This window comes from Meriones unguiculatus (genome assembly GCF_030254825.1).
Source record: "Meriones unguiculatus strain TT.TT164.6M chromosome 13 unlocalized genomic scaffold, Bangor_MerUng_6.1 Chr13_unordered_Scaffold_37, whole genome shotgun sequence".
Classification (NCBI taxonomy): Eukaryota; Metazoa; Chordata; class Mammalia; order Rodentia; family Muridae; genus Meriones; species Meriones unguiculatus.
Window position 1 is genome coordinate 2606445 of NW_026843647.1, and position 26045 is coordinate 2632489.

Below are 26045 nucleotides of genomic sequence, written 5' to 3' on the forward strand. Positions count from 1 at the left end.
GATCTTTGAGATTTACAGGCCAGCCTGGTCTACAAAATGAGTCCAGGATAGCCAAGCTACAAAGATCAACCCTGTCTCAAAAAAATATATATCCTTTGTATTTTCCTCTTAAAATGTAATGTTTGCAAGTACCGGTGGCAACTATCTAGTGAGTTACAGGCCAGACTAGGCTGCAGAGATCCTGTCTCAGAAGGAAAGAAGGAAGGAAGGAAGGAAGGAAAGTAAAAAGCCAGACCAAACTAGTACATGGAACTTGTCTTTTTTTAAATTTAAATAAAACACATTCAAAGTATTCCAAACATATGTTCATACCTATCACAATGAGATTTCTCACATGGGTGGTGTTTAATCAGCTAACCTCAATTCTTATCATTTCTTCTACCAATATTCTGTAATTTGGTTAGTAAAACAACAATCAAATAAAAAAACTCAGAGTTAAAAATTATCCTTTATGCCAAGCAGTGATGGCACACACCTTTAATCCCTGCAGTGCTCAGGAGGCAGAGACAGGCAGATCTCTGAGTTTGAGAACATTCTTGATTTACAGAGGAAGTTCCAGGATAGTCAGGGCTACATGGAGAAACACTATCTTGAGAAAACAAACAAACAAACAACAGCAAACAAAAACTGAAAAAAAGAAAAAAAAACTGTATAAATTCTCAAAAGAGTACATCATTCATTAGCGTAAACTTGCAGTTCATGATTTGCTGTTCAATGATGGAGTTAATTACTCACAAGAAAAAATGGGAGGCCACAGGAAGGAGGGAGACTTTACAGTCTTCTCTTATCTGTACATTGCATATAAGTGATCATCTGTACATTCAACCACAAAGTTCTTCAATAACTGCTTCTCTCAGTGATGCCCTCAATTGGTTAAATATGACACTGAAAAGCATTCCTTCACTATCAATGTTCCTGGACCCTGATAACCCATCCAGTCACCTTATACCTTTTTTGCCAGCATGAAACTGAAAACTCGGATTTATAGTGCTTTAAACATATAATGTTATTATTTATCATGTTAAAAACAAAGAAAAACAAAATACAAACCAGCTATCTAGATCTACTATAGCAACCCTACTGTCAGTCATTAGTTATCCAGGATCCTTCTAGCTCTTTGCTCTGTTACTCCTACCCAAGATGGCTGCTACATCTCCAGTCCTTTGCTTGCTTGCTTGCTTACTTGCTTGGATTGGGTTTCTCTGGGTAGGTTTCCTGGCTGTCCTGGAACTAGATCTATAGAACAGGCTGGTCTTTAATGCAGAGATCCAAATGCCTCTGCCTTGCTTCCCAAATTCTGGGATTAAAGGTGAGCCACCACCTCCCAGCTGATCTCCAGTCTCAGCTAATGAAAGGCTGGGAATACACACCATTACCTCATTAGAACACATTTGAAACATTATATTTATCAGTCCACTTATATTCAGCTAATGTAGACATAGTCACATGATTATGTCTGTTAAAAATTTTAAGAGAGCTGGAGATGACTCAGTGATTAAGAGTACTGCCTGTTCACCAAGTGATGCAAGCCTTTAATCCCGGTGCTTTTGAGGCAGAGGCAGGTGGATCTCTGTGAGACTGAGGCAGAATTCCAGAACAGCCAGGACTACACTCACAGAGATACCATTTTTTATGGCCCTTTTCCTCCCCCACAAAAAAGAAGGAAAAAAAAAGAAAAAAGAAGAGAAATCTAAAAACTTTGTTTTAATTTGAAAACAGTCTCCTCTGTACAGCCATGTAACTAGACAAAAATTATGGCTCATATCACCTACAAGAAAAATAATATCTATTAGGGAGAGCTGAATATCTCTTCCAAGTTGACCAAATGCCTTTGCTGCTCCTCTTCTTCAATCCCCTAAGCAATAGTGTACCCCAAAGCCTGGGCCTTCGTCATTTATTCATATCTTTGCTATGCTTGTAGACAGGAGACCAGCATAACTGTCACCTGAGAGGCTTCATCCAGGAAATAATGAAAACAGTTGCACAGACCCACAGTCAAACAAACATTAGGCAGAACTCTGGGAATCTTGTGGAAGAGTTAGAGGAAGGATTGAGGGAGCTGGAGAGGTAGGACACCACAAGAAGACCTACATAGCCAGCTTACCTGGGACCATGGGGCCTCATAGAAACTGAACCACCAACAAAAGAACATGCCTGGACTAGCCCTAGGCCTCTTACACATATGAAACTGATGGGCTGCTTGTCCTCAAGTCAGTCCCCTAGCAACTAGAGCAGGAGCTGTCTCCGACTTGGACTCTGTTGCCTCCCTTTGGATCCCATTCCCCTAGCATGGCTACCTTGTCTTGCCTCAGTGAAAGAGGAGGTACTAATTCTGATATAACTTGATGTGCCTGGGTGGGCTGGTTGGGGGAGGTACAGGGAAAGTATTTGGGAGGTTGTGACTGGCAAGGGATGAGGGAGTGGAGTTGTGCGTGGGCTGTAAAATGGACAAATAAATAAATTAATGAAGAAAAATATAACTGACCTATAGTCATCAAAGTGACAAGATCATTAAAAAGATGAGGGAACTGTTCCATATTTAAAGAGACTAAAGAGATAAAAGACAATGCAACACTTAAATGTACCAGCTTCTTTTGACATTTATGTGAGTAATAACATAGTCAATAAATCCCACATTAAATGGAATACTATGCCACCGTGAATTTCTTATTTTAATAACTGCACTGTCATTATGTAGGACAACATTCTGTTTGCATAAAATTGACACTAAACAACTCAGAGTGACAGGGCATTAAGGTCACCAGCTTCTCTCAAAATGTCCAAAGTAAAACAGCAATTAAGTGTGTACCATACTTGGAACTTTTTTCAAGTTCGTTATTGTTTCAAAATTGTTGTGGGGAAGTTGTGTGTGGTCTTTAACTCCAGCATATGGGAGGCAGAGGAAGGGAGATCTCTGTAGGTTCAAGGCTAGCCTGATCTACATAGGGAATCCCAGGACAGCCAGGACTCTATAGAGGGAATTTGTCTAAAAAAAAAAAAAAAGAAAAAGAAAACAAAACAAAATTAAATAATATTGTTGTAGGGGGAAGAACAATGTAACTAAAAACAGAACAAGATTAAAAACAAAACTGATATTCCATACTAGCATTCTGGGTAAGACTATGTCTGTAAGAGACTGACAAGTGAAATGACATGACATTTTGGAGCAGCAGGAAGATTCTCTAAGTACAGCACAATGTCTTCTTTTTTTTAGCTTGTGTGTGTGTGTGTGTTCATGATGCCGGTGAAGCATGCATACTAGGGAACACATAGGAAGGTTAGAAGACAACTCTGTGCAATCACTTCTTGCCTTCCACCTTTTCATAAATTCAGGGATCGAACTCAGTTCTCCAGGCTTGCCCAGCAAGAGCCTTTATCTGCTGAGCCATCTCACCAACCTACAAGCGATTCTCTTGAGTGACCTCAATTAGGCAGTAGTGAGAAAAAATGTGAACGATTCCTTCTCTTAAACAAATTCGTAGGGATAAATAAACAATAAAAAGAGATGAGTAGAACATCAGTACTCTAGTGCTACCAAGGACCAACAATCAGCAAAACAACCTAAACCTCCTGAGACAAGGGGCTACAGGGCTGGTAGCTAAAATTCCTTGCAAGTGTAAAACTGGAATTACCATGAAATAAAAGAGCTTTCCCAGCTCTACAGTAACCTTGTTATTACATCCTGATTATCTAGACATAGCAACCCAAAGAAATACAAATAGGAAAATAAGTCCGCATGAACCCTGTATACTCCTGGTTGTGCAAGTCCATCAAAGTATAAACAGCAATGTATATACCAAACTGTGTCTTAAGAAGAATTCTCTGATGGAATAAAGAGAACAATCAAATCACTTGAAAGCTAAATGAGAGAGAGCACCTGCAGTGGTTGGCTGACTGTCTTAAGAAGAGTCATTTCATTTTGGAATGCCGGCACATATGTCCTGAAACAATAGTCCTAGAAATGTTTCAAGGTGCAAGGATCCTGTGGCCTTTCCAAGCAGCAAGTGTTCATTCCACTGGGATGTCCAAGCCCCCCTCCCCCGCTGCCCCAGGCCAGGCAGGAGGCAACACCAGACTCTCTGCACTTCCTTTCCTGGAGGCCTGGCCCCAGCATCACTCTTCCTCAGGATGCAGGGCACAAGTGTATCCCTAGGAACTACACACAGTGTGCTCCCGCCCTCCCAACCCCTGCGGCCAGAGTGCACAGTCCCGGGTACCAGCAGTCAGCACAGAAGCTCTTGTCTGAATGCAGGCAGGCTCTCTCGACCCGCCCAGCCCCCGGCTGCAAGCCGCGGTCTCTCCCCGCGACCGCCATCCTGCGGGTCCCTCACACACGCCCACAGCCAGCCACGCTCGGCTGCACCGCGATGGCTGACACCGGTGAACCCGCTGCTTCTCCACCGCGGGACCCACCCCTCTCACTTCCCCACCTCCCAGCAGCTATGCCTGCCCCAGCAAAGCCCACTGGACAGCTGCCAGGGTCGGAAGGGAAGCCCAGGGCAGAGGAGGGGGGCGGAGCACGGGGGAAGGACAGAGGCAGAGCCCGGTGAGGGCGGAGGAAAGGAGGGAGGTGGGGCCCGAGGGGCGGAGGCGGAGCTCAGGGGAGGAGGCGGAGCCCGGGGATGGAGGTGGAGCGCGTGGAGGCGGAGCCTGGGTGGGCGGAGGCGGAGCCCAGGCTGCGTCCGCCCCACACCCTTACCTGGTTTCTTCTGGTCTCAGCCACGACCGCCGCCACCGTGCCCGGCAAGCGGATTGCCATCGCCGCCCTCACCGCCGCCGCCCACCAGGCCCAGGCGAGCTCAGCGATAACCCTTCAGCGTCTGTATTTATAGCGACGGCGCTTCCGTCACGCTTGACAATGGAGGAGCGCTCTGCGGCTGCGCCTGCCCCTACCCCGCCCCACCCTCAGAGGGCTCGGCCTTAGGGTTCCTCCGAGGCTGCTCGGACACGCTGCTAGGGAAGTGGGCTGCCGGGCGCATTCTTGCCACCAAGGCTGAGCTCTTAGAGGCCGGGCCTCTGCTTCAACGCCCCCCTCCCCTATTCTTTATTCTCCTGGAGCGGGGGTCTTTCATTCCGCCTTCTCTCTCCCTTTTGCTGTAGGAGGATAAGGGCGTGGAGGGGCGCGGGGTCACTTGCAAAGTTTGCTCTTTTCTGCTGCCTGCTTGCCACTGGCCGCGCAGCAGAGATTCTCCCGCCCTCGGCTGGAAGCTTGGAATTTGCACCGCCAAGGCTTTCTGGCTGCACGTTTCCTGTTTATGTTGTGCAGATTGGGATTTTAGAAACATGCCACCGAGCGGGCGGGGGAGGAAAAGACTTGCGCAATCTTCAGAGGCGCCTACGGTTTCTGGGATTCCTTGGCTGGGAATGTTCACCTTGGGCTTTCCTCTGAGTGCCCAAGAGAGTTGGGTTCCTCCTAGGAACAGGGCATCAGGGCATCCCTAGGATCCTCCTGAAATGTTCCTGTCGCTCCCCAGGGAGCCCTGCCCACCTGAATTTCACTGATATTTTTGTTTCAAAGCTCTGGTAGCTGAAACAGGTATTAACTTCCAAATTGCTCTATTGCAAAAGTGCAATCAGATAAATTCATGGGGTTCTTTGTCCAGTCTAGAGATTATCCTAGTTGATTGAGTTTATTTTTTTATTTCTTTATTTTTATTGTTTAATTTCCATTAGTTACAATTTATTCACTTTGTATCCCCCCTGTAGCTCCCTCCTTCCTCCTCTCCCAATCTCACCCACTCTCCCCCTTCTCCATCCATGGCCCTCTAACAGTCCACTGATAGGGGTGGTTTTCCTCCAATTCATTCTGATCCTAGTCTATCAGGTCTCATAAGGACTGGCTGCATTGTCCTCCTCCGTGGCCTGGTAAGGCTGCTCCCCCCTCAAGGGGAGGTGATCAAAGAGCAGGCCGATCAGTTCATGTCAGAGACTGTCCCTGTTCCCAAAATATCCACTACTGATGTTTTCAGATTTGGCTGGCACAACACTTGGATGAGTTTACTTTGTCACTTATTAATGATTATGAAGTTTTAGTAGTAGAATATGTATGCAAATTAAGACTGAAGTTTTCAGAAACTTTGGTTTAGAAATTATCTCAGTGAAGACATCATTTGCTGAGGGGTTTTATCCTTAATATATTGTATATGGTAGATGCCAATGTGCTTAGCACAACACCTAAACCCTCTGCCAATGACTAGCAGAAAGCTAGTGACTAGAGCTGTGAACTCATAGACTCCAAAGGGTCATCAGTTCAGCAGTGCCTTCAAATTTTTCTCAAGCAATTGGCACAGTGAATTCAGGTGGCACTAACCGCTCTGGTGACTGCAGGGAATTTGAAACTCCTCCAGAACTCCTTCTCATCCAGGAAGGGTTGGGATGAATTCCTCCGCAAAGGTTCCTGGGTGTGTCTGAGCTTGGAGAGCATCTCTGGAGAGGAGGAGGGGGTCTTCCTTTCCTCACCCTTAGTGTCTCTCATCATCTAACTGTGCAGGCCTGACCTGGGCGCATTTGCCATTTATAAAACCATGAGGGTGTGCATTTGTGGCCTGTGGTCTCCTTAAATACCATAATCACTATGACACTATTCTATCCTATTCTAATCTGGTAACTATAATCCTACAGAAACTTGCCCCCCCCCAGAGGTCCCGACCCAAAGGTGAAGTTGTTGTCATATGCAGCCGATATGGGGGGAAGGAATGGGGTGGAGTGGGTAAGGTGTGTCTGTGCATGCTCAATGCAAGATTTCTTTGCCTGATAAGAAACAGAGAATTCAAAAAAAATCTCACCGCTGGCTGGGGAAAGCAGTGGAAGTTGATTGCTTTGTTTTTAATGGCTGAGTATTATCTTTTGTGTAAATGTGCCACGGTATCTTTATCCATTCTTCAGTTGTGGGACATCTAGGTGGTTTCCAGATTCTGGCTACTACAAATAAAACTGCTATGAATCTCGTAGTTGATTAGGTGTCCTTTTGTAGAGCCTCTTTTGGGTATATATCCAGTAGTGGTATAGCTAGGTCTTCACAATTTTCTGAGAAAGCGCCAGATCGTTTTCCAAAGTGCTTGTAAAAGTTTACACTCACACCAGTAAGGAAAGTGTGTTACCCTTTGTCCTCATCCTCACCAGGATGTGCTACAATTTGAGATTTCTGATCTTAATCCTTCAGACTGGTATGAGATGGAATCTCAGAGCCATTTTGATTTGCATTTCTCTGATGATGAGGGAAGGTGAGCATTTCTTTAAGTGCTTCTAAGCCATTCAAAATTTCGCTGTTGAAAATTGTTTAGTTCTGTGAAAATTAATTAATTGGGTCATTTTTTATTGGAGTTTGATTTCTTGAGTCCATTGTATAGTTTGGATATTACCACTTTGTTGAAAATAGGATTGATGTGAAAATTTCCTAATGTGTACACTGACATTTAGTTCCATTGGTAGTATCTACTTCTTATAGATCTGTTGGTGTTCTGTTCAGGAAGTTGCTCCTGTACCAATGAGTTCAAGGCTATTTCCAGCTTTCTCTTCTAACAAATTTAGTGTGTCTGCAGTTATACTGAGGTCTCTGACCCACTTGGATTTGAGAGTTTTTTTCAGGAAGAAAAATATATATCTATTTGCATTTGTCTACATGCAGAGATACAGTTAGACCAACATGGTTTGTTGAAGACTCTGTCTTTTTTCCATTGTACGATTCTGGCTTCCTTGTCAAAAATCAATTGACCAAAGGTATGGGGGTTTATTTCTGGGTCTTTGAATCAATTCCATTAATCAAACAACCAGTCTATCTCTATGCCAGTACCATGCAGTTTTTATTACTATTGCTGGGTGTTGTATCTTGAAGTCATGGATGGAGATAACTCCAGAAGTTCTTTTATTGTCTAGGGTTGTTTAAACTGTTCTGTTTTTCTTTTTATTCTTCCATATGAAGTTTAGAATTGTTCTTTCAAGGTCTGAAAAGAATTGTGTTGGTATTTTGATTTGATTGCATTGAATCTGTAGATTGCCTTTGGTTAGATGGCCATTTTCACTATGTTAATTCTACAGATACAGAAGATTAGATCTTTCCATTTTCTGACATCTTCTTCATTTTCTTTCTTCAGACCCCTGAAGTTCTTTTCATGCAGGTCATTCACTTATTTGGGTAGAGTCACACTAAGATACATTCTAGCATTTGTAGATATTATGAATGGTGTAGTTTCTTTCTCCGCACATATGACCTTTATGTACAGGAAGGCTACGGATTTTTTAAAAAATTAATCTTGTATCCAGCTACTTTGCTGAAGCTGTTTCTCAGCTGAAGGAATTCTCTGGTGGAACGTTTGGGGTTGCTTACATACCCTACCACCTCATCTGCCTGTAGCAATATTTTGACTTCTTCCTTGCTGATCATCCTTGATCTCCCTTAGTTGTCTTATTACTCTAGCTAGAACTTAAAGTACTATATTGAAGAGGAACAAAGAGAGTGGGCATTCTTCTCCTGTCCCCGATTTTAGTGGAATTGCTTTGAATTTTTCTACATTTATTTTCTACAATATTTCTACATTTATTTATTTTGATGCTTGCAATCAGCTTGGTGTATATAGTTTTTATTATGTTTAAATATAGACCTTGGATTTTTAATCTCTCTAAGACTTTCATCATGATGGGATGTTGGCTTTCGTCAAGCATATTTTCTCCATCTAATGAGATGACCGTGTGATTCTTTTTCTTCAAATTTTTTAATGTGATTGATTACATTGATGACATTTTGTATGTTGAACCATCCCTGCATCCCCAGGATGATGTATATGATGTGTCCTTAGATTCAGTTTGTATTTTATTGAGTTTTTTTACATGGAAGTTCATGCATGAAATTGGTCTGGAATTATCTGTCTTTGTTGGGTCTTTATGTAGTTTAGGTGTCAGAGTGACTGTGGCCTCATAGAATGAATTTGGCAATGTTCCTTCTGTTTATATTTTATGCAACAATTTGAGGAGTATCTGTATTAGTTCTTTTTTGAATGTCTGACAGAATTCTGCACTAAAACCATCTGGATCTGGCCTTTTTTTGGTTGGGAGGTTTTTAATGATTCCTTCTATTTTCTTAGTGGTTATTCGACTTTTTAAACTTTTTCCTGATCTTGATTTATCTTCGGTAGGTGAAATCTATCCAGAAAATCATTTGTTTAATTTAGATTTTTGAATTTTGTGGAATACAGGCTTTTGAGGTAAGTCCTAATGATTTTTTTTTTTTTTTTGGATTTCCTCATTGTCTGTAGTTATGTCCCCCTTTTTGTTTCTGATGTTGTTTATCTGGATACTCTCCCTCTGTCTTTTAGTTAGTTTGACTAAGGGTGTGTTTATCTTGTTGATATTTTAAAAGAATCAGCTTTTGGTTTTATTGATTCTTTGTATCAGTCTCTTTGCTTCCAATGTATTGATTCCATACTCAAGTATGAATATTTCCTGTCAACTGCTCCATGTTGGTGTGTTTGCTTCCTTCTGTTAGAGAGCTTTCAAGTGTGCTGCTAAAGTACTAGTATGGGATCTTTCCAATTTCTTTATGAAGGCACTTCATTTATCAAAAAAGCTGTGAGCTTTTCTCTTAGCACTACTTTCACTGTGTTTCATACGTTTGGGTATGTTTTGCCTTCATTTTCATTGAAAACTAAAATGTCTTTTATTTCTTCCTTTGTTTCTTCCATGATCAAGTGGTGTTTCTCTTGTTGAATTCTAGCTTTAATCCATGGATGTCTAATAAGATTCATGGAGTTATTTAAATCTTCTTATATCTTTTGAGGCTTGCTTTGTGACTGATTTTATGGTCAAATTTGCAGAAGGTTTCATGACCCACTGAGAAATGTTCTGTATATATATCTGTTAGGCCCATTTGATTCAAGATGTCTGTTAGTTTCTTTATTTCCCATTTACTTTCTGTCTTGATCTGTCCTTTGGAGAAAGTCTGTGCTGAAGTCTCTGACTATTAATGTGTGAGATTCAATGTGTGATTTAAGCTTTAGTAATATTTCTTTTATGAATGACACTACCCTTACATTTACATCATAGATGTTCATTATTGAATGGTTTTAGTCATGGGTTTTTCCTTCAGTGAGTATAAAGTGTTCTTCCCCATCACTTTTGATTAATTTTGATGAAAACTTATTTTTTGAGACATGAAAATCGCTACTTCAACTTGTTTGTTTTTTTGGGTCAATTTGCTTTCAAAACCTTTTCCATCCCTATACTCTGAGGTAAAGGCTATCTTTATTCATCATTATTTTTTAGTGTAATCACCGACACCTAAGAACAGGCTCTCGATAGTATCCCTAATGCCCTATCAAGGCATACACTCAGAAGAATTCTCTACAAGACAATACAAAGCCAACACCCTTTCCTAAGATCCAGAGAGAGAGAAACAGAAGTGAAGAAATTAAACACCATAAACCTAAAATAGACAAGTGCAGATAGCAACAACTATAATCACAATCATCCCAAACCCAGATAAATAGACACCAGAGTGAAATCAAAATCATTAACACCCAAGACAGCAAATCACCACAACCCTACTAGAGGAGACCCTGAGAAATTCAATATAGCCACAGAACAAGACAGTGATTTCAAAACATAAATAAATCAAGGATATAACAGAGGATGTGGATAAAACCTAAATGATGTCTGTGAAAACAAAAAAGTGAAATAAAATACTGAATATAGTTGAAGACATTTTATTACAAAAGGAATCGATAAAATTAAAAACTAAGTTGTATCTAGAAATAAAAAACTGAAGAAGTCGAACAAAACTCAAGTGATAAGCCTCTCCAACACTGTCCAAAACATGAAAAAGACATTCTCATGACTAGATAAAATGTTATTCCTTAATTTCTCATCCATAAGATTCTCTGTTTCTTGACTTTTACTGAGCTCTTTAATCTATTTTGGTGAGTTTTGTGCAGAGTGATACATAGGGATCTTTTGAATTATTGTATATGCATACTTCTAGTTTGACCACAATAATGTGTTGAAGATGCTATCTTTTTTCCAGTATTTATTTCAAGATTTCTTATTTTAAAAATATCAATTGTCCATAGGTATTTGGATTTCTGCCTGGGTCTTCGATCTCATCATCGACCAAAGTGTTGTAACTCTGCCAATACCATCCTGTTACTTACTACTATATATTTTTTAGTTCAATTTAATCTTTGGATGGGGGATCCCTCTCGCAGTCCTTATTTAGGATTGTTTTAGGTTTCATGGTTTGTTTGTGCTTCTATTTGAAGCTGAAAATTGTCCTTTCAACATCTAGAAAGAATTGTCTGGAATTTTGATGAGGATTGCACTGAATGTTAATGTTGATTGTTTGGTTTTTTTTTTTAGGATGGAGAGTTTTACTCTATTAATCTTACTTATCAATGAGCAGGGGAGAGCTTCCTAGACCTTGCCCAGGCATAAAGATAAACCATCTTCAAAAATACAGCAGATAACTGCAAATCTTCTCCATAACAAAGAACTACCATCATTCTGAAAATGTAAAAGTGTACAGAAAGCTAAAATACTTTCATCAATTGCACACCCAAATAAAGGCTAATATTCAAATGCATAAATAAGTCAAAAGAAAAATTAGATATAAAGAATATATAAACTACAAATAAAACACACATGTAATTCTAAATAAAGGATTCTTTATTACTATTATTAATTACAGTTTATTCACTTTGTATTCCAGATGTAGCATCCTCCCCTATCCTCTCCCAATCCTACCCTCCCTTTTCTTTTCCTATGCCTTTCCGCCAATCAAATGATAGGGTAGGACCTCCTCCCCTTCCATCTGACACGAGTCTATCAGGTCTCATCAGGACTGACTTCATTGTTTTCCTATGTGGAGTGGTAAGGCTGCTATCCCCTCACATGGAGGTGATCAAAGAGCCAGCCCATGAGTTCATGTCATGTCACTATTTGCAGGTGATATATGATAGTATACCTGAGTGATCCCAAAAATTCTACCTGTGAACGCTTACAGCTGATAAATCCATTCAGCCAAGTGGCTGGATACAAAATCAACTCAAAAAATTTAATAGCACTCCTATATGCAGAAGACAAAAGGGATGAGAAAGAATTTGGGAAAACAATACACTTCACAACAGCCTCAAAGGACATAAAGTACCTTGGCATAACTCTAACCAAGCAAGTGAAAGACTTGTAAGAAAAAAAAAACCTTCAGTCTCTGAAGAAAGAAATAGAAGATATCAGAAGAAAATTCTTAAAGAAATAATTCAAATGGCTGAGAAACATTTAAAGATATGAGCAAGATCCATAGTCACTGGGGAAATGGAAATCAAAAGTAGTTTGAGGTATGGTCTAAAGAGAGTCACAATCACTAAGAATATTCAGACATTGCTAGTAGGAGTACAAACATGTTTAGTTAAGGACATACTTGTGGCTTTTCCGCAGCAAGGTCGGAATTCTTCTGCCTCAAGAACCAGCTATACTACTCTTGGGCATATATCCAAAGAATGTTTCATCCTTCCATGGAGACATTTATGCAAACATGTTTATGATTGCTCTAATCAACACTTCCAGAAATTGGGTATAACCCAGATGTCCATTAACAGAAGAATAGATAAAGAAAATGTGAACATTTACACAACAAAATATTACTCAGTCATTTTACAAAGTAAACCATGAAATTTGAAAGTAAATGCATATCTGTAGGCAAACTAGAAAAAAATCAGTCTGAGTATATAGTAACACAAGTTCAAAAATACAAATATGGCATGTATCTTCTTACATGTTAATATTATTTTAAAGTGAATGATAAGCAACCTACAGTACATAAAACCATGTAGGATACACACAGAATAAGGGATTAGTGTTCGAGAACAAGTAACTAGATCTCCCTAGGATAGGTCAGTAAAATAGTTATTTATAGATGGAGGATGGGCTCATAAAGAAGAATCGGTTGGAAGTGGGGAAGAAAGAGGACATTAAGGAAAGTAATATGAAGAGAGACAGAGAAGATGAAATGTCAATTGAATGTTACTGTAGTAACCTAATACAGCAGGAGCTTCCTAAAATATATACATATCTGAAGGTGATCCAAATGAAATAATACATGAGAATCCCAACAGGATGTCACTTGTCATCAAATGAAGAATGGGTTATATCTACTTGAGGTGGTGGTCAAAGGAGTCTTATTGGAATGCCCAAACAATGCACACTTTTATCAAGATTATATTTTGCTCTCCATAAATTCACTGCAAGTCTCTATTGCTGAATACAGCACTTACACAACTCGCTGAACATAGAGAAATTAAGCTGGTACCTACATAGAAATTTCACTGTGTAGGTATATTTATCTATATCTGGATTGAGATAGATAGATGATAGATAGATAGATAGATAGATAGATAGATAGATAGATAGATAGATTCGTGTGTAATCACTATATATTTTTTAATTCCAGTTAACAAATTTTGCAAGATTATACATAGGAGGCATCAATTAATTATTTTGTTTGTTTATATAGAAGAATTAACAGTACATCATTTTTTTCACTTTCCTACCTTCAAAGACTCTTGCAGTTTTAGCTCTTTTGAAATTTCATGGCTGCATTTTCATGAATGGATTTTACATAAGTTATATATCAAATTTTGATTTGCATTATATTGTATATATCTTATTATAAAAATATATGTAATAAAAATACCATGAAATTATATCAGTAGTAATTATGATAACCATAAAGTAGAAAAAGTATAGAGATGAAGTACTTTTCTTTTTGGTTGTTATTATGAGTTAGTTGACTGACTCCAGCCATCTCAAGACTTCTGCTGCCAGGTTTAAACCTGAGTTCATAATCTCAGGCTCCAAAACTTACTCCTATCCTGATTCTTAAGGTGGTTAATGTCTGTCTTTTAATCAGGAAAGAATGTAAAGAGGAAAGTGGCTGATAATATAAGCTAAGCACACAAGTTGTAAATGTGTTGTCTGTCATGACTTAAATTGCCTATGAGCATCTTGCCCCCTCTTTTGGTCCTGTATAATTCTTAATTTGGTGCCAGACGTCCAGGTCTGAATGCAAAAGCTGAGTTGAGAATCATGAACCCAGGTGTCCTGCATTAGGCTGAGTCACCAGTGTTTACTTTCTTGGTCAAAACCCCATGTCAAAGTATGACTGAAATCTCTCCCTCTGAAGCCCCTACCCTGATGTCCCTCCTCTAGTTCACTGATAAGGGATGTCCTCCTCCTCTACAATGTTACTGTAGCCTATCAGATCTCATCAAAACTGTCTGAAACTATTTTCCCTGTTACTTAGTTTAGCCACTTTGACTGGTAGAAGTGATCAAAGAGGTAGCAAAGTGATCAAAGAGTGACTGCCCCTGCTCCCCTTACTAGAGGAAATCAAATGTTTAAACTACCTTTCATAACAGCAATCCAAAACAAACAAGCGGGTTTTTTTTGATGACCTACAATTTTGTCTCAGACTCTGGTGCTCTCCAAAGTCACTGTGGACCATGATGAAATCATACAGGTTGTTGAAGAAAGAAAGAACCAAACATGTTTTTCACCCACATAGAGGAACCAGGTGCAAAGCCCCAGGGCTATGGGATTCCAAGGGTACATTGATGAGAGGCAAATAGAACAATAAGAAGACAGCAAATTCAGAGCAAGTGTGGCTACAGAGACAGAAATATCACAGTACTGTGATCCACAATGGCTGGGCTTTGCTGCAGTGTATGTGCTGGCCCATCATGAGAACCATTGGGTGTGCACAGACTGAGAGCCTGACGCAACAGGAGGAAGCAACTACAGCATTAAAAGTCTTCTCTGACATTGTTGAGGTCTCAGCCTGTTGCAGGACCTAAGCCAATAATCTCCTTGGATCCGCCTTGATGCAGGGTTCTGTCTCTGTGTAGTGAAGAGCCTGACATGTCCCTTCCTTTGCTTTGCCTCAGCCTCCTCCTGCAACCTGTGCATGCATCGATGGAGATGTCTCTGTTCACTTGTGGTTATTACAGGGAGACCAACACCTACGTGGAGGCAGACTTTAACCTCGCTACATTTATCCCCATTTCCATCCCAATTGACCTATCCCATTACCGCCAGAACATTTTTGACAGAGAACCAAGTAAACTATGGAATGTCAGCCTGTGAGTACTCGCTTGAATGTACTATGCTTCTGGTTAAAAGATAGTATAAGACCTGCTAAACACATGTAATTCCAATGAGAATAATGAACTAGATAAAGAACAATGTAAAAAACAGTTTCACATTTTTTTATGCTTCATTGTGCCTCTGCAAACATTTCCACTTCTCTCTGTTATTTTTTCAGTCAGAAAGAAATCAGGGATAGAAAAAAAGAACAATTTTTTGTGTCTGCTCCATGGTGTGATTCCATGGTGATACTTACAAATTTTTAACACACTGACTCTAATATGTCAAGATAAGTTTCCATTCTTCTCAGGTTTATTTGGCCATCTAAATGTCTTATGTTTGAGTATCTGTTTCCAGAGACTTGGAGAGTTTCTGTTAAAGTGAACTTGAATATCCTTATGTGCTCAGTACAAATCATAGAATCTCCGGTTTCACGTGTTCTGGCTTTAGTATCTTTAAAGTATCTCAGAGTTTAGATACTGTGGTCATACTTATAACTTATTTATTTATCACTGATATTGTAATGGAGTGTTCTGAAATTCATGTAATTGATGCCCATATTCTGTTCTCTGCTTAGTTAGCTCTGCTGGAATCCCAATGTTCTCTGATTTCATTAGAGGTTTTATGATTTTCATTTGCAACCTTTTTATCTGTCTTTCTCCTCCTTCACAATCTCAATTTTGTCTTATTGTTTGTCTTTTATGGTACTCAGTCCTCACTGTGTACAACTGTTTATTCTATCCCTTATCCAAGTTCTGGTGGAGACTGCTGATTCTTGCCTCAAAGCCCAGTTGAAGTCATTGCTTGGTTCTGTCTTCTTTTCTGTTGTTCATCTCTTTACTTTCTGAAGTATTCATCTGCCACTTTATCTCTCTGAGAAAGTCTGAGTTCGGTCATTGGTTATTTGATACTGTGGAGGACTCATTAGGCTTTTTCAAATTCCTGTTTTTCAGGTGATGCTATAATTGGTACATGTGTTCATTTTAACATCAATTTTGGGATTAGGTGGTCTTTTGCAGAAAAGTACCTTCTTGAAACTTCAGTACATATTTCCTCTCTGAGCAGGAAATAAACATACAAGCCTCTGTTCCTGGTAGTTGTATAGTTATGGAGTATTTGTATAGGAAAAAAAAACGTGCATGCACACACACTAGGATTCCTATTTTTTTGTGTGTGTGTGGAAGTAAAGAACACTTAGGAATGCTTTCACAAGATAGAGAAAGCATAGTTCAGTAGCTCACTTCAGCCAGAGAGAGAAGAAACCACAACATACAAGGAAGTAAAGAGCCTATCCTCAGAGATAGATAAAAGACAGAAAAGACTGAATTGTTAATTGACTGGTCTTAATCTAGATTCTGTTTGACCTGTGATAGGTGGATCAAGTCTCAACTCCTTGAAGTTTAAATCAGAGTTGTTTAAAGTTTACACAATGTTATACAAGTTCTGAATATATTAACATGACCACATTCTATAATCTACACTGAAATTTTCACTGTAAGAAAAGCAGGTAACAAGTGTCTATAAACAGTTGGAGTAGACTGATGCTTTACAGATAAGCTTGGACACCAAATAAAGGATGGTTCTGGGCTAAAAAAATGAACAGCCTTTCTTCTCTGTGAATATGTAATTACAGATAAGATTTCAGCACAATGAGAAGCATTGAAGTATATCTTCAGCAGGAATGAAAGGACATTAAAAACTTTGATCCTGTAACTATGAGAAAACTAGCCAGTGCTTTCACCTGGTGGTTTCCACAGTATATCAGAACTCCACTGATTAATATTTTAAAACTCTGAAATTTTAAACTCTTTAAGTCTCATTTTCACATACTTTAAACAACTTTTTCAGACATTTACAACTTGCCTTTATAAATCTTAAATCCCTTTTTTAGACATTCAAAATTTCCATCAACTTTAAAGTGTTTGATTCCCCCATCCATGCATTTACCAGGAGACAGATTTGTTTGATATCTGGGAGAAATGATTGACAAGCAAGTTCTTTTAAGTGAAAGAACCATACAATGTAAACTGTTAAGTGTTAGTAGCTTCAGTTTGAACCTCATTTAAATCTAATTTTGTGAGATTAGATTTTTCATTGTGAATCCAGCAAGGTAATGTCTTCTTCAGCAGGGAATCTAGATATCTGTAGAAAAGAACAAGGTCTGCCTTTCATGCATGATATGGACTGAACATGCAGGTACAACCTTGTTCAGAGGAGCTGCCTAAAGGTTCATAACCTCTGATAAACATCTATAGTGACAACCTGCTGAAAATATGACAAGAGATCTGAGAGGGGTAAATTTGAGCATGAAGTAAAATCCAAATGGCCTCTATATCAGTCAAAATGACAGAGACTTACTGGATACCTGGGACCCCAGTCTGGGATCCTCCATGGTATTTTCAAAGACTTTGTAGGGAGCAGAGGTTGACAGTCCTTGGATGCTACACAAAACAACATTGTCTTCAGCTGCCACACAAGACATCATGACTCACCAAACATCAGAATTGTGAGGCCTGAGATATTTTTTTATGGAGAAGGAACTTGGAAAAGTACCCTACCTTTCCCAGGCACAGTAGAGCATTTAACTCAACAATGTCCAAATGCTGGGCAGGGATTTATTGTTGGGTGAAGCATGTGGCAATTCATGGTTCAGTTGTCATCATTATCACAGTCGAAATATGATCAAAGGAAAGGCCATTTTTTTGCCTGTCATAGCTACCAACTAAAGATGTCTGGCAGAGACATGGTTTTCATTACATTCCTTAAATCCATACTCAACAGAACTCTCTGAGAGCTTTGAGGGGGAGCATCTAACTTATTGCAATATTTTTCACTTGAATATTTTTTATTAATTCAATTTACATCTTGGTCATAGGTCCCACCCTCTTCTCCTCCCAATCCTACTCTCTCTCCCATATATATCCTCTTCCACTCTTCTGCCCCCTATCTACACACCCCAGCCCCTGTAGTGTTATGATGACTGAGTTTGTGTTACTCCCCTGTGGTCAGTTATGTCAGTTCCATCAGGGTAAAGTGACCAACAAACATAAAATATAGTCTATGTCCACTCCACTAACTGGCAGGCCAGCATGAAGCCTAATCAGCACATCAGCTACTTATAGGTATAGGAGCTAGGTTGAGACCATGCATTGTCCTTGGTGGGTGCAACAGACTCCTTAGGACCCTCTGGGCACTGGTTGATTGGCCCTGGTGATTTTCTTGTGGTGTCCCTGTCACACAAATATAAATGAATAAGTATACAGATATAACCAACTAAATTGATTCTTTAGTTTTTACTATTGCTTTTATGTGATTGGAAAAACATAAGCCCTCAGCTCAAATGGAAAAAAAGATGGAATTTCTTCTATAAATTTGAGAGTCTGTGAACACAATTTAGGTTATCCCAACTTCCATGATACAATGTGGAAGCAGCTTCATGAATTTTCATAGTAACAGAATAAATAAAGAAAACTATATATCCAATACAGCACTGGATTCCTCAGAGAGGACATTAGCAGCAAAATGGGGCAAGTTATCATAAAGGCCCAAGATGACTATGTGATGTCATTCTTGTCTTTTTGATTGGCAAAAGCTGTTAGTGTGCTGGGTTACTACATTCTAAAATGATTTTATTCATCCGCTATAGGAGATATATATAGATATAGATACAGATACAGATACAGATACAGATACAGATACAGATATAGATATAGATATAAATTTCATTTGCCTGCAAATTTCATGATCTAGAAAAGATCATTCTGAGTGAAATATCCCAGAAGGAGAAAGACAAACATGGTATATACTCACTTATATAGACCTATAAGATATGATAAACATAATGAAATCTATACACCTAAAAAGATAATCAAGAGAGTGGACATGGGGTAAGATGATCAATCCTCATTTAGAAAGACAATTGGGATGTGCATTGAACGTATGACAGGAGTCTACTGAGCGCATCTGAAAGACTCTAACTAGCAGTGTTTTCAAAGCAAAGACTTATGACCAAACCTTTGGCAGAGTACAGGGAATCATAAGAAAGAAGGGGAGTTAGTGTGATGGGGAAAGGATAGGAGCTCCACAAGGACCAAATATATCTGGGCACAGGGTCTTTTCTGAGACTGACATTCAACCAAGGACCATGTATGGATATAACCTAGAACCTCCACTCAGATGTAGCCTGTGGCAGATCAGTAACCAATTGGTTTCCCAAAGTGAGGAAACAAGGACTATTTCTAACAGGAACTCAATGACTGGCTCTTTGGCCTCCCCACCCCCAAAGGGAGGAGCAGACCTGTTAGGCCACAGAGGAGGGCTTTGCAGCCAGTCCTGAAGATACCTGATAAAACAGGATCAGATGCATGGGGAGGAGGTCCCCCCATCAGTGGACTTGGAAAGGGGCATGATGGAGATGAGGGAGGGAGGGAGGGACTGGGAGGGAATGAGGGATCGGGACACGGCTGGGATACAGAGTTAATAAAATGTAACTGATAAGAAAAAATTAAATTAAAAAATATTTTCAACTAAAAATATATATATAGATATAATCTTAACCACAGAGGTGTCCAAGAATTGGCTACTCAGGGTGTTGCAGGTAGCCCACACTATAGTAATGAGCCTCTCAAACTACAACATTGCAATCTCTCAACATCAATGAGGTTTTAATAGCCAATCTTTGCAGACACAGCTCTTTCCAGGAGTTCTCATTGATACATGTATACATTCCTACAATTCAATATTTAGTATGGGATAATCCATAAGGAAGACAAATTCTCTTTCTCTCGGTTGTTGCTAATTGCCTGCTTTTACACAATAGATTCTCTCTTAACAGAGCATTCAGCCACAGAGCCCAGATTAATGTAGTACAACCAAATGGAATTTCTTCCTGGTGATGGCAAGTCAGAAGGCAGAATCCTTCCTTCAGTAGAACCCAGTGGACTTCAGGCTAATGATTTCTGTTAAGCTGCCTCTGTAAGAGTCACCCAGACTCTTATCTACCACAGGTTTTGAAACAAGTTTCTGAGGACCCATCCCCAAGCACTGAAGGCTATGTGTGACACAGTTTAACTCACCTACCTGCAACAAAGTTCCACTTTCTCCCATTGTGAGCACTTTTGTACTGTCTTAATGTACTTGGAGGTTTTCCTCTCTTTTATATGCTACTTTAACTTACTTTTTCCCCCTGCCTTACCCAGGAAACTCAACTCATTTATTTAATCTGCAAGCTTAGAGAAACACCTTTCCTTTACTACTTTTTTTACTACTTTTTGAATTTTTGTAAAGATTTATTAATTTTTTACATTATGTTTATGAGTGTTTTGCCTACATGTTTGTGTGTGTCCCACTTGTGTGCATGGTCTCTTCAGAGGCCAGTGATCCCCTAGAAATGGGGTTATACACTATTGTATCCTAAAACTGGCTACTGTTTTCAGGGTCCTCCACAAGAGCAGCAACTAGTCATAACATATCATTTTTCAAACCCAAGAATCCTATATGCACATGCTTATTTATTCTTATTACATGTACTTGAGAACTCACCTTCTTATTTATGTGTGAATACCACAGGTGTGCCTGGTACCCAAAGATGCCAGAAGGGCTCTTATGAACTGCAGCTAAACATGTTCCCAAGGCCACCCTCTGGGTACTGAGAACTGATGCTAGCTTTTATTCAAAGTGGTCCATCTATATACCACAAAGAGACACTTTAACACTAAGAGCACATATAAACTTGTTAGAACTTTTGCAAGTGAGTATGAAATAGAATAATTACCATATACATGGACATGAAGCTCTTACTTATATCCGTAGTGAAAATGTTAGTGACCCTTCCATAATGCTGTGCTTGCATGAGCCGAAACACCATAAGCACCTATATATTCAGTACTCATAGGATACAAACAAGTGATATTTTATGCACACACTTTACACCAAAAAACATTAGAAACAGTTAAACTTCTGAGAGTTTAGGAGCTGTTCGATGATGTTCCTGGGTTGTCATGGGCTTATTCACACAAGATTTACATGTCACAAGAAAAGTTAAAGGCTAGGACCTCTAGGTTCCTGTATTTGATAAAAGACTTTTTGAGAAAAGTGTACTGATAATACCAATCATTCTGTTCCTCTGGTTTAGATACAATTGGAAAAACTATCAATATTTGCTGACCTTATACTTTGCCATTGAAGAGATTAATAAGGACTCAAACCTGCTTCCCAATATAACTTTGGGTCCCCACATCTACAATGCCTTTAATTCTAACAAAAAAACTTTGGAGGGCCCTCTGATGTGGCTGTCTGGAAGGAGTGATTATATTCCTAACTACAAGTGCAACACTCGACACAAAGCTCTAGGAATTCTTTCAGGAAACAAGCCGGAATTTTCTGCTGCAATTGCAACACTGTCAGAGCTCTACAATGTCCCACAAGTAAGTTAGAAACATACTTTTAAGCACAATCACATCTCAGACCTGACCAAAACAAAGAAACTAATGAAAAACAATAACAGAACAAACAAAAGAAAAAAGAGAAGTGGATTATGTTTAGTGTAGGCAGATTTCAAATAGCAGTGAATGAATTATTTTGATATAGCAATACTTAACAGATGACAGAGTGTGGTGAAAAGCCTGGAAAGGAAATTCTGGGAATTTCTAAGTTCACTTAGTAGTATCCATGATTCTATCTCCAAACAATGGATTATTTACTGCAGATACTCAGTCTGTATTTGATCATAAGTCAAATTCTACAGCAAAGATACCTAACTACCCAATCTAGCATATAAACATCTCAAAATTCCTACAGTTGTCAATACCTCACATATGGAAAAAGAAAGTCCAGGACATGTAACTAAGTTTGGAACAATGTTTAATGCCATCACCGATGTAAAACTTTCAAGGAATTAATGATCTCATTCAGGAAAGTAGATCCCAGAATAGCACCTACAGAGACCAACCACTTAGCTGTATCATACAATTGACTCTTGTGAGGCTACAGTTAAGAAATGCATCTATCAGCAGTCATTAATACAAACAGAGAACATACTTGGTGAGCACAAGGGTCAGCAATAATCAAGATTAAAAAAACCCACATGGTAACTCTCATTGTTATCACTCAGTTAAACAATTCATAAATGTGTTTTAACCTAAAGTAATAAAAAATAAAAGACAATTATTTACATCTGTCTGAGTTTTATCTCTATCAACTCTATCTAGAGGGATGATAGAGTAAACCCTGGCAATGAGGCCCCAGGTCATCACAACTTGAAACATTTTAACATAAGAAACTGAATCTCTAAAAACTGTGTTAGTCTCTTTCTGTGTTTGCTTTTCTAAAGATGAAGGTTCTTAGAAATATGGTGACTAGAAAGTACCTGTTAATGCTTTCTGCAGTTTTCTCTACATCAGATACTCTTTTGCATTGTTACTGCAACAAGAGAGAGCTATCTTGCCTTTCAAAGCCAGTGAACAACTTACTGGCTGCTTCAGACACCTTAATAACTTTGGAGCCTATGGTATTTGTAAAAGACTGTATTCCACCACATAATTTAGGGACAAGCTAATCTCACGGAAGACAATCTCCTTAACAATATTCAGTCCTTTAACCCTCATATTTGAATTATGAATTCACTTCCTCACTCAGGGTGATGATTCCACATGCCTGAAACTCAGAATCACTTTTTTCTTTGCTTCTTCAGGTCACATATGGACCATTTGATTCCGTGCTTAGTGACAAAGATACATCCCCATCCCTTTATCAGATGTCTACTAAAGACAGAGGTCTAGCCCAAGGGCTGATCTCTTTATTGCTCCGCTTTGGCTGGAAGTGGGTGGGGCTCATTGTGTCTGATGATCAGAGAGGAAAGGAGTTCCTCTCTGACCTGAAAGTAAAGATGGTATCAGAAGATATCTGTGTGGCCTTTACAGAAAAACTCCTAGATAATTTTAATGAAAACGTAAAATATGGTTATGGTTTGCAGAACTTGAAACAACATACACGAGTAAATGTGAATTTATTCTATGGTGAAATAGATGACTTGCTGTTCTTCTGTGTAGACATTCATAATATCTTTGTAACCAGAAGGAAGGTGTGGATCTTTGCAAAGCCACACTCGACATATTTAGAGACTATAACAAGTGAAAAGCATGTTTTGATAAACCTATTCAGTGGAAGCTTCTCATTTTTAAAAAAGAGAACTATCCCTGGTTTCAAGCACTTTCTTGAGGCCCTTACACCCTCCCATTACCCAGGAGATGTTTACGTCTCTAAATTCTGGATTGATAATTTTAATTGTTCACCTCCTGCTTCCCGGTGTGGAAATCATAAACACTGTCCAGTGAATATTTCCCTAAAGACTAAGGATAAAATAAACGATATGATAACTATTTCTGAGCCCAGCTATTCCATATGGAACGCAGTGTATGCAGTGGCCTATGCTCTACATAAAATGCTATTGAGCAAAACTGAAATGGGATCTAAAGAAGACAGAAACACAGACTGGCTTCTACCATGGCAGGTAAGCCTCACTCATAAGCAGGGGAAGCTTAGAATCTTACGTTATTAGTAAGTAATTTACTGGGGTCAAGCCAATAGAACATTTTCATCTTATAATTAAAAGTATAAGTTAAAATGGAAAAGGGTTTAAGTTTTTCTCCATTTAGTTCCATGTTGGCTATAGGCTTGCTGTATATTGTCTTTACTATGTTTAGGGATGTGACTTGTATCCCTGATGCCTCCAAGACTTAGTTAAACATGAATGGGTACTGGATTTTGTCAGATGCTTTTTTGGCATCTAAAGAGATGATCATGCGTTTTTTTTCTCCTTCAGTTTGTTTATATGATTGATTACAATGAGGGATTTCTGTATATTGAACCTGCATGCCTAGGATGAAGCCTACGTGGTCATGGTGGATGATATCTTTTATGTATTCTGGGTTTCGGTTTGCAAGTATTTTATAGAGTATTTTTCCATCAATGTTCATAAGAGAGATAGGTCTAAAGTCTTTTTTGTTGTTTTTGGGTCTTCATGAGGTTTAGGTATCAAGGTGACTGTGGCCTCATAGAATTAGTTTGGTAATGTTCATTCTTCTTCTGTTTTGTGGAATAGTTTGAAGAGAATTGGAGTTAGTTTTTTTTATTTTTTATTTAACTTTTATTAATTACACTTTATTCATTTTGTATCCCCCCATAAGCCCTTCCATCCTCCCCTCCCGGTCCCACCCTCTCTCCCCCTTTTCTGCATGCATGCCCCTCCCCAAGTCCACTGATAGGGGAGGTCCTCCTCTCCTTCTTTCTGATCTTAGTCTATCAGTTCTCATCAGAAGTGGCTGCATTGTCAGGGTTCTAGGTTATCTCCATGAATAGTCCTTGGTTGGAGTATGAGTCTCTAGGAAGTTCCCTGTGTTCAAATTTTCTTGTTCTGTTGCTCTCCTTGTGGAGTTCCTGTCCTTTCCAGCTCTTACTATTTCCCACTTCTTACGTAAAATTCCATTCACTCTGCCCGTCAGTTGGCCATCAGGCTAAGCATTTGCTTTGGAGTTATCTTTTTTTAAGGTCTGTAAAATTCTGCACTGAAGCCCTCTGGCCCTAGGCTTTTTTGTAAGGGATACTTTTGACATTGCTTCTTTTTCCTTGGGGCATATAGGACTATTTAATATATTTGCCCAATCTTGATTTAATATTGGTAAATGGAATCTATCAAGAAAATTGTCCATTTCGTTTAGATTTTCAAATTTTGTGGCATACAGGCTTTTGTATGATTGTTTGGATTTTCTCAGTATCTGGTTATGTCCCCTTTATAGTTTCTGATTTTGCTAATTTGGATGATTTCTCTCTGCCTTTTATTTAATTTGCCTAAGGGTTTGTCTATCTTGTTGATTTTCTCAAAGAACCAGCTCTGGGTCTCATTGATTCTTTACTATGACCTTCCTCTTAGCACTGCTTTCATTTTGTCCCATAAGATTTTATTACTATTGCTCTGTAGTACAACTTGAAGTCAGGGATGGAGATACCTCCAGAAGTTCTTTTATTATACATAAAATTTTAGCTATTTTGTTTTGTGTGTGTGTGTGTCTGTGTGTGTGTGTTCCATATGAAGTTTAGAATTGTTCTTTCAACGTCTGTGAAGAATTGTGTTGGTATTTTGATAGTAATTGCATTGAATCTGTATATTGCTTTTTGTAAGATTATCATTTTTACTATGTTAATTTGATCAATCCATGAGCATGGGTGATGTTTCCATCTTCTGATATTTTTTTCAGTTTCTTTTTTCAGAGATGTGAAGTTCTTGTCATAGAGGTCTTTCTCTTACTTGGGTAGTTACACCAAGATATAATATATTATTTCTGGTTATTGTGATATATTGTTTTCCTAATTTTTATAAGCCCATTTATCATTTATAGTCGAGTGGACTACTGATTTTATAAGTTAATTTTATAACAGCCAATTTACTGAAGGGGTGAAGGGGTTTGCCTACTGTAGAACATCTCTGGTAAAATGTTTTGGGTCACTTATATATACTAGTGTATCATCTGTGAATAGGGATATTTTGACTTCTTCCTTTCCAATTTGGACCCTTATGTTTTGTAGTTGTCTTATTGCTCTAGCTAGAACTTAAAGTACTACACTGAAAAGCTATGAAGAGAGTGGGCAGCTTTGTACTTTTCTGTGACTTTAGTGTAATTGCTTTGAGTTTCTCCCCATTTAATTTGATTTTGGTTATCGGATTATTGTATATTACTGTTATTATGTTTATGTAGTGCCTTGAATCCCTGATCTTCACAGGGCTTTTATCATGAAGTGGTGTACAATTTTATCAAAGGCTTTTTTTGCATCTAAAGAGATGAACATGTTTATTTAATTTTTTTTTCTTTCAGTGAATTACAGTAATGGATTTAAATATGTTGAACCATCCCTGCATCCCTTCGATG

General features: G+C 38.9%; 1 protein-coding gene across 1 annotated transcript in view; it reads left to right on the forward strand.

Annotated features, from left to right (window-relative positions):
* LOC132650993 (zinc finger protein 160-like) overlaps positions 1-26045 on the forward strand; it is a 128269-nt gene that overhangs the window by 13526 nt on the left and 88698 nt on the right. The window contains exon 4 of the mRNA XM_060376317.1: positions 22483-22491. Coding sequence (XP_060232300.1) covers positions 22483-22491 — 9 coding nt within the window. The remainder of the gene's footprint in view (positions 1-22482; positions 22492-26045) is intronic.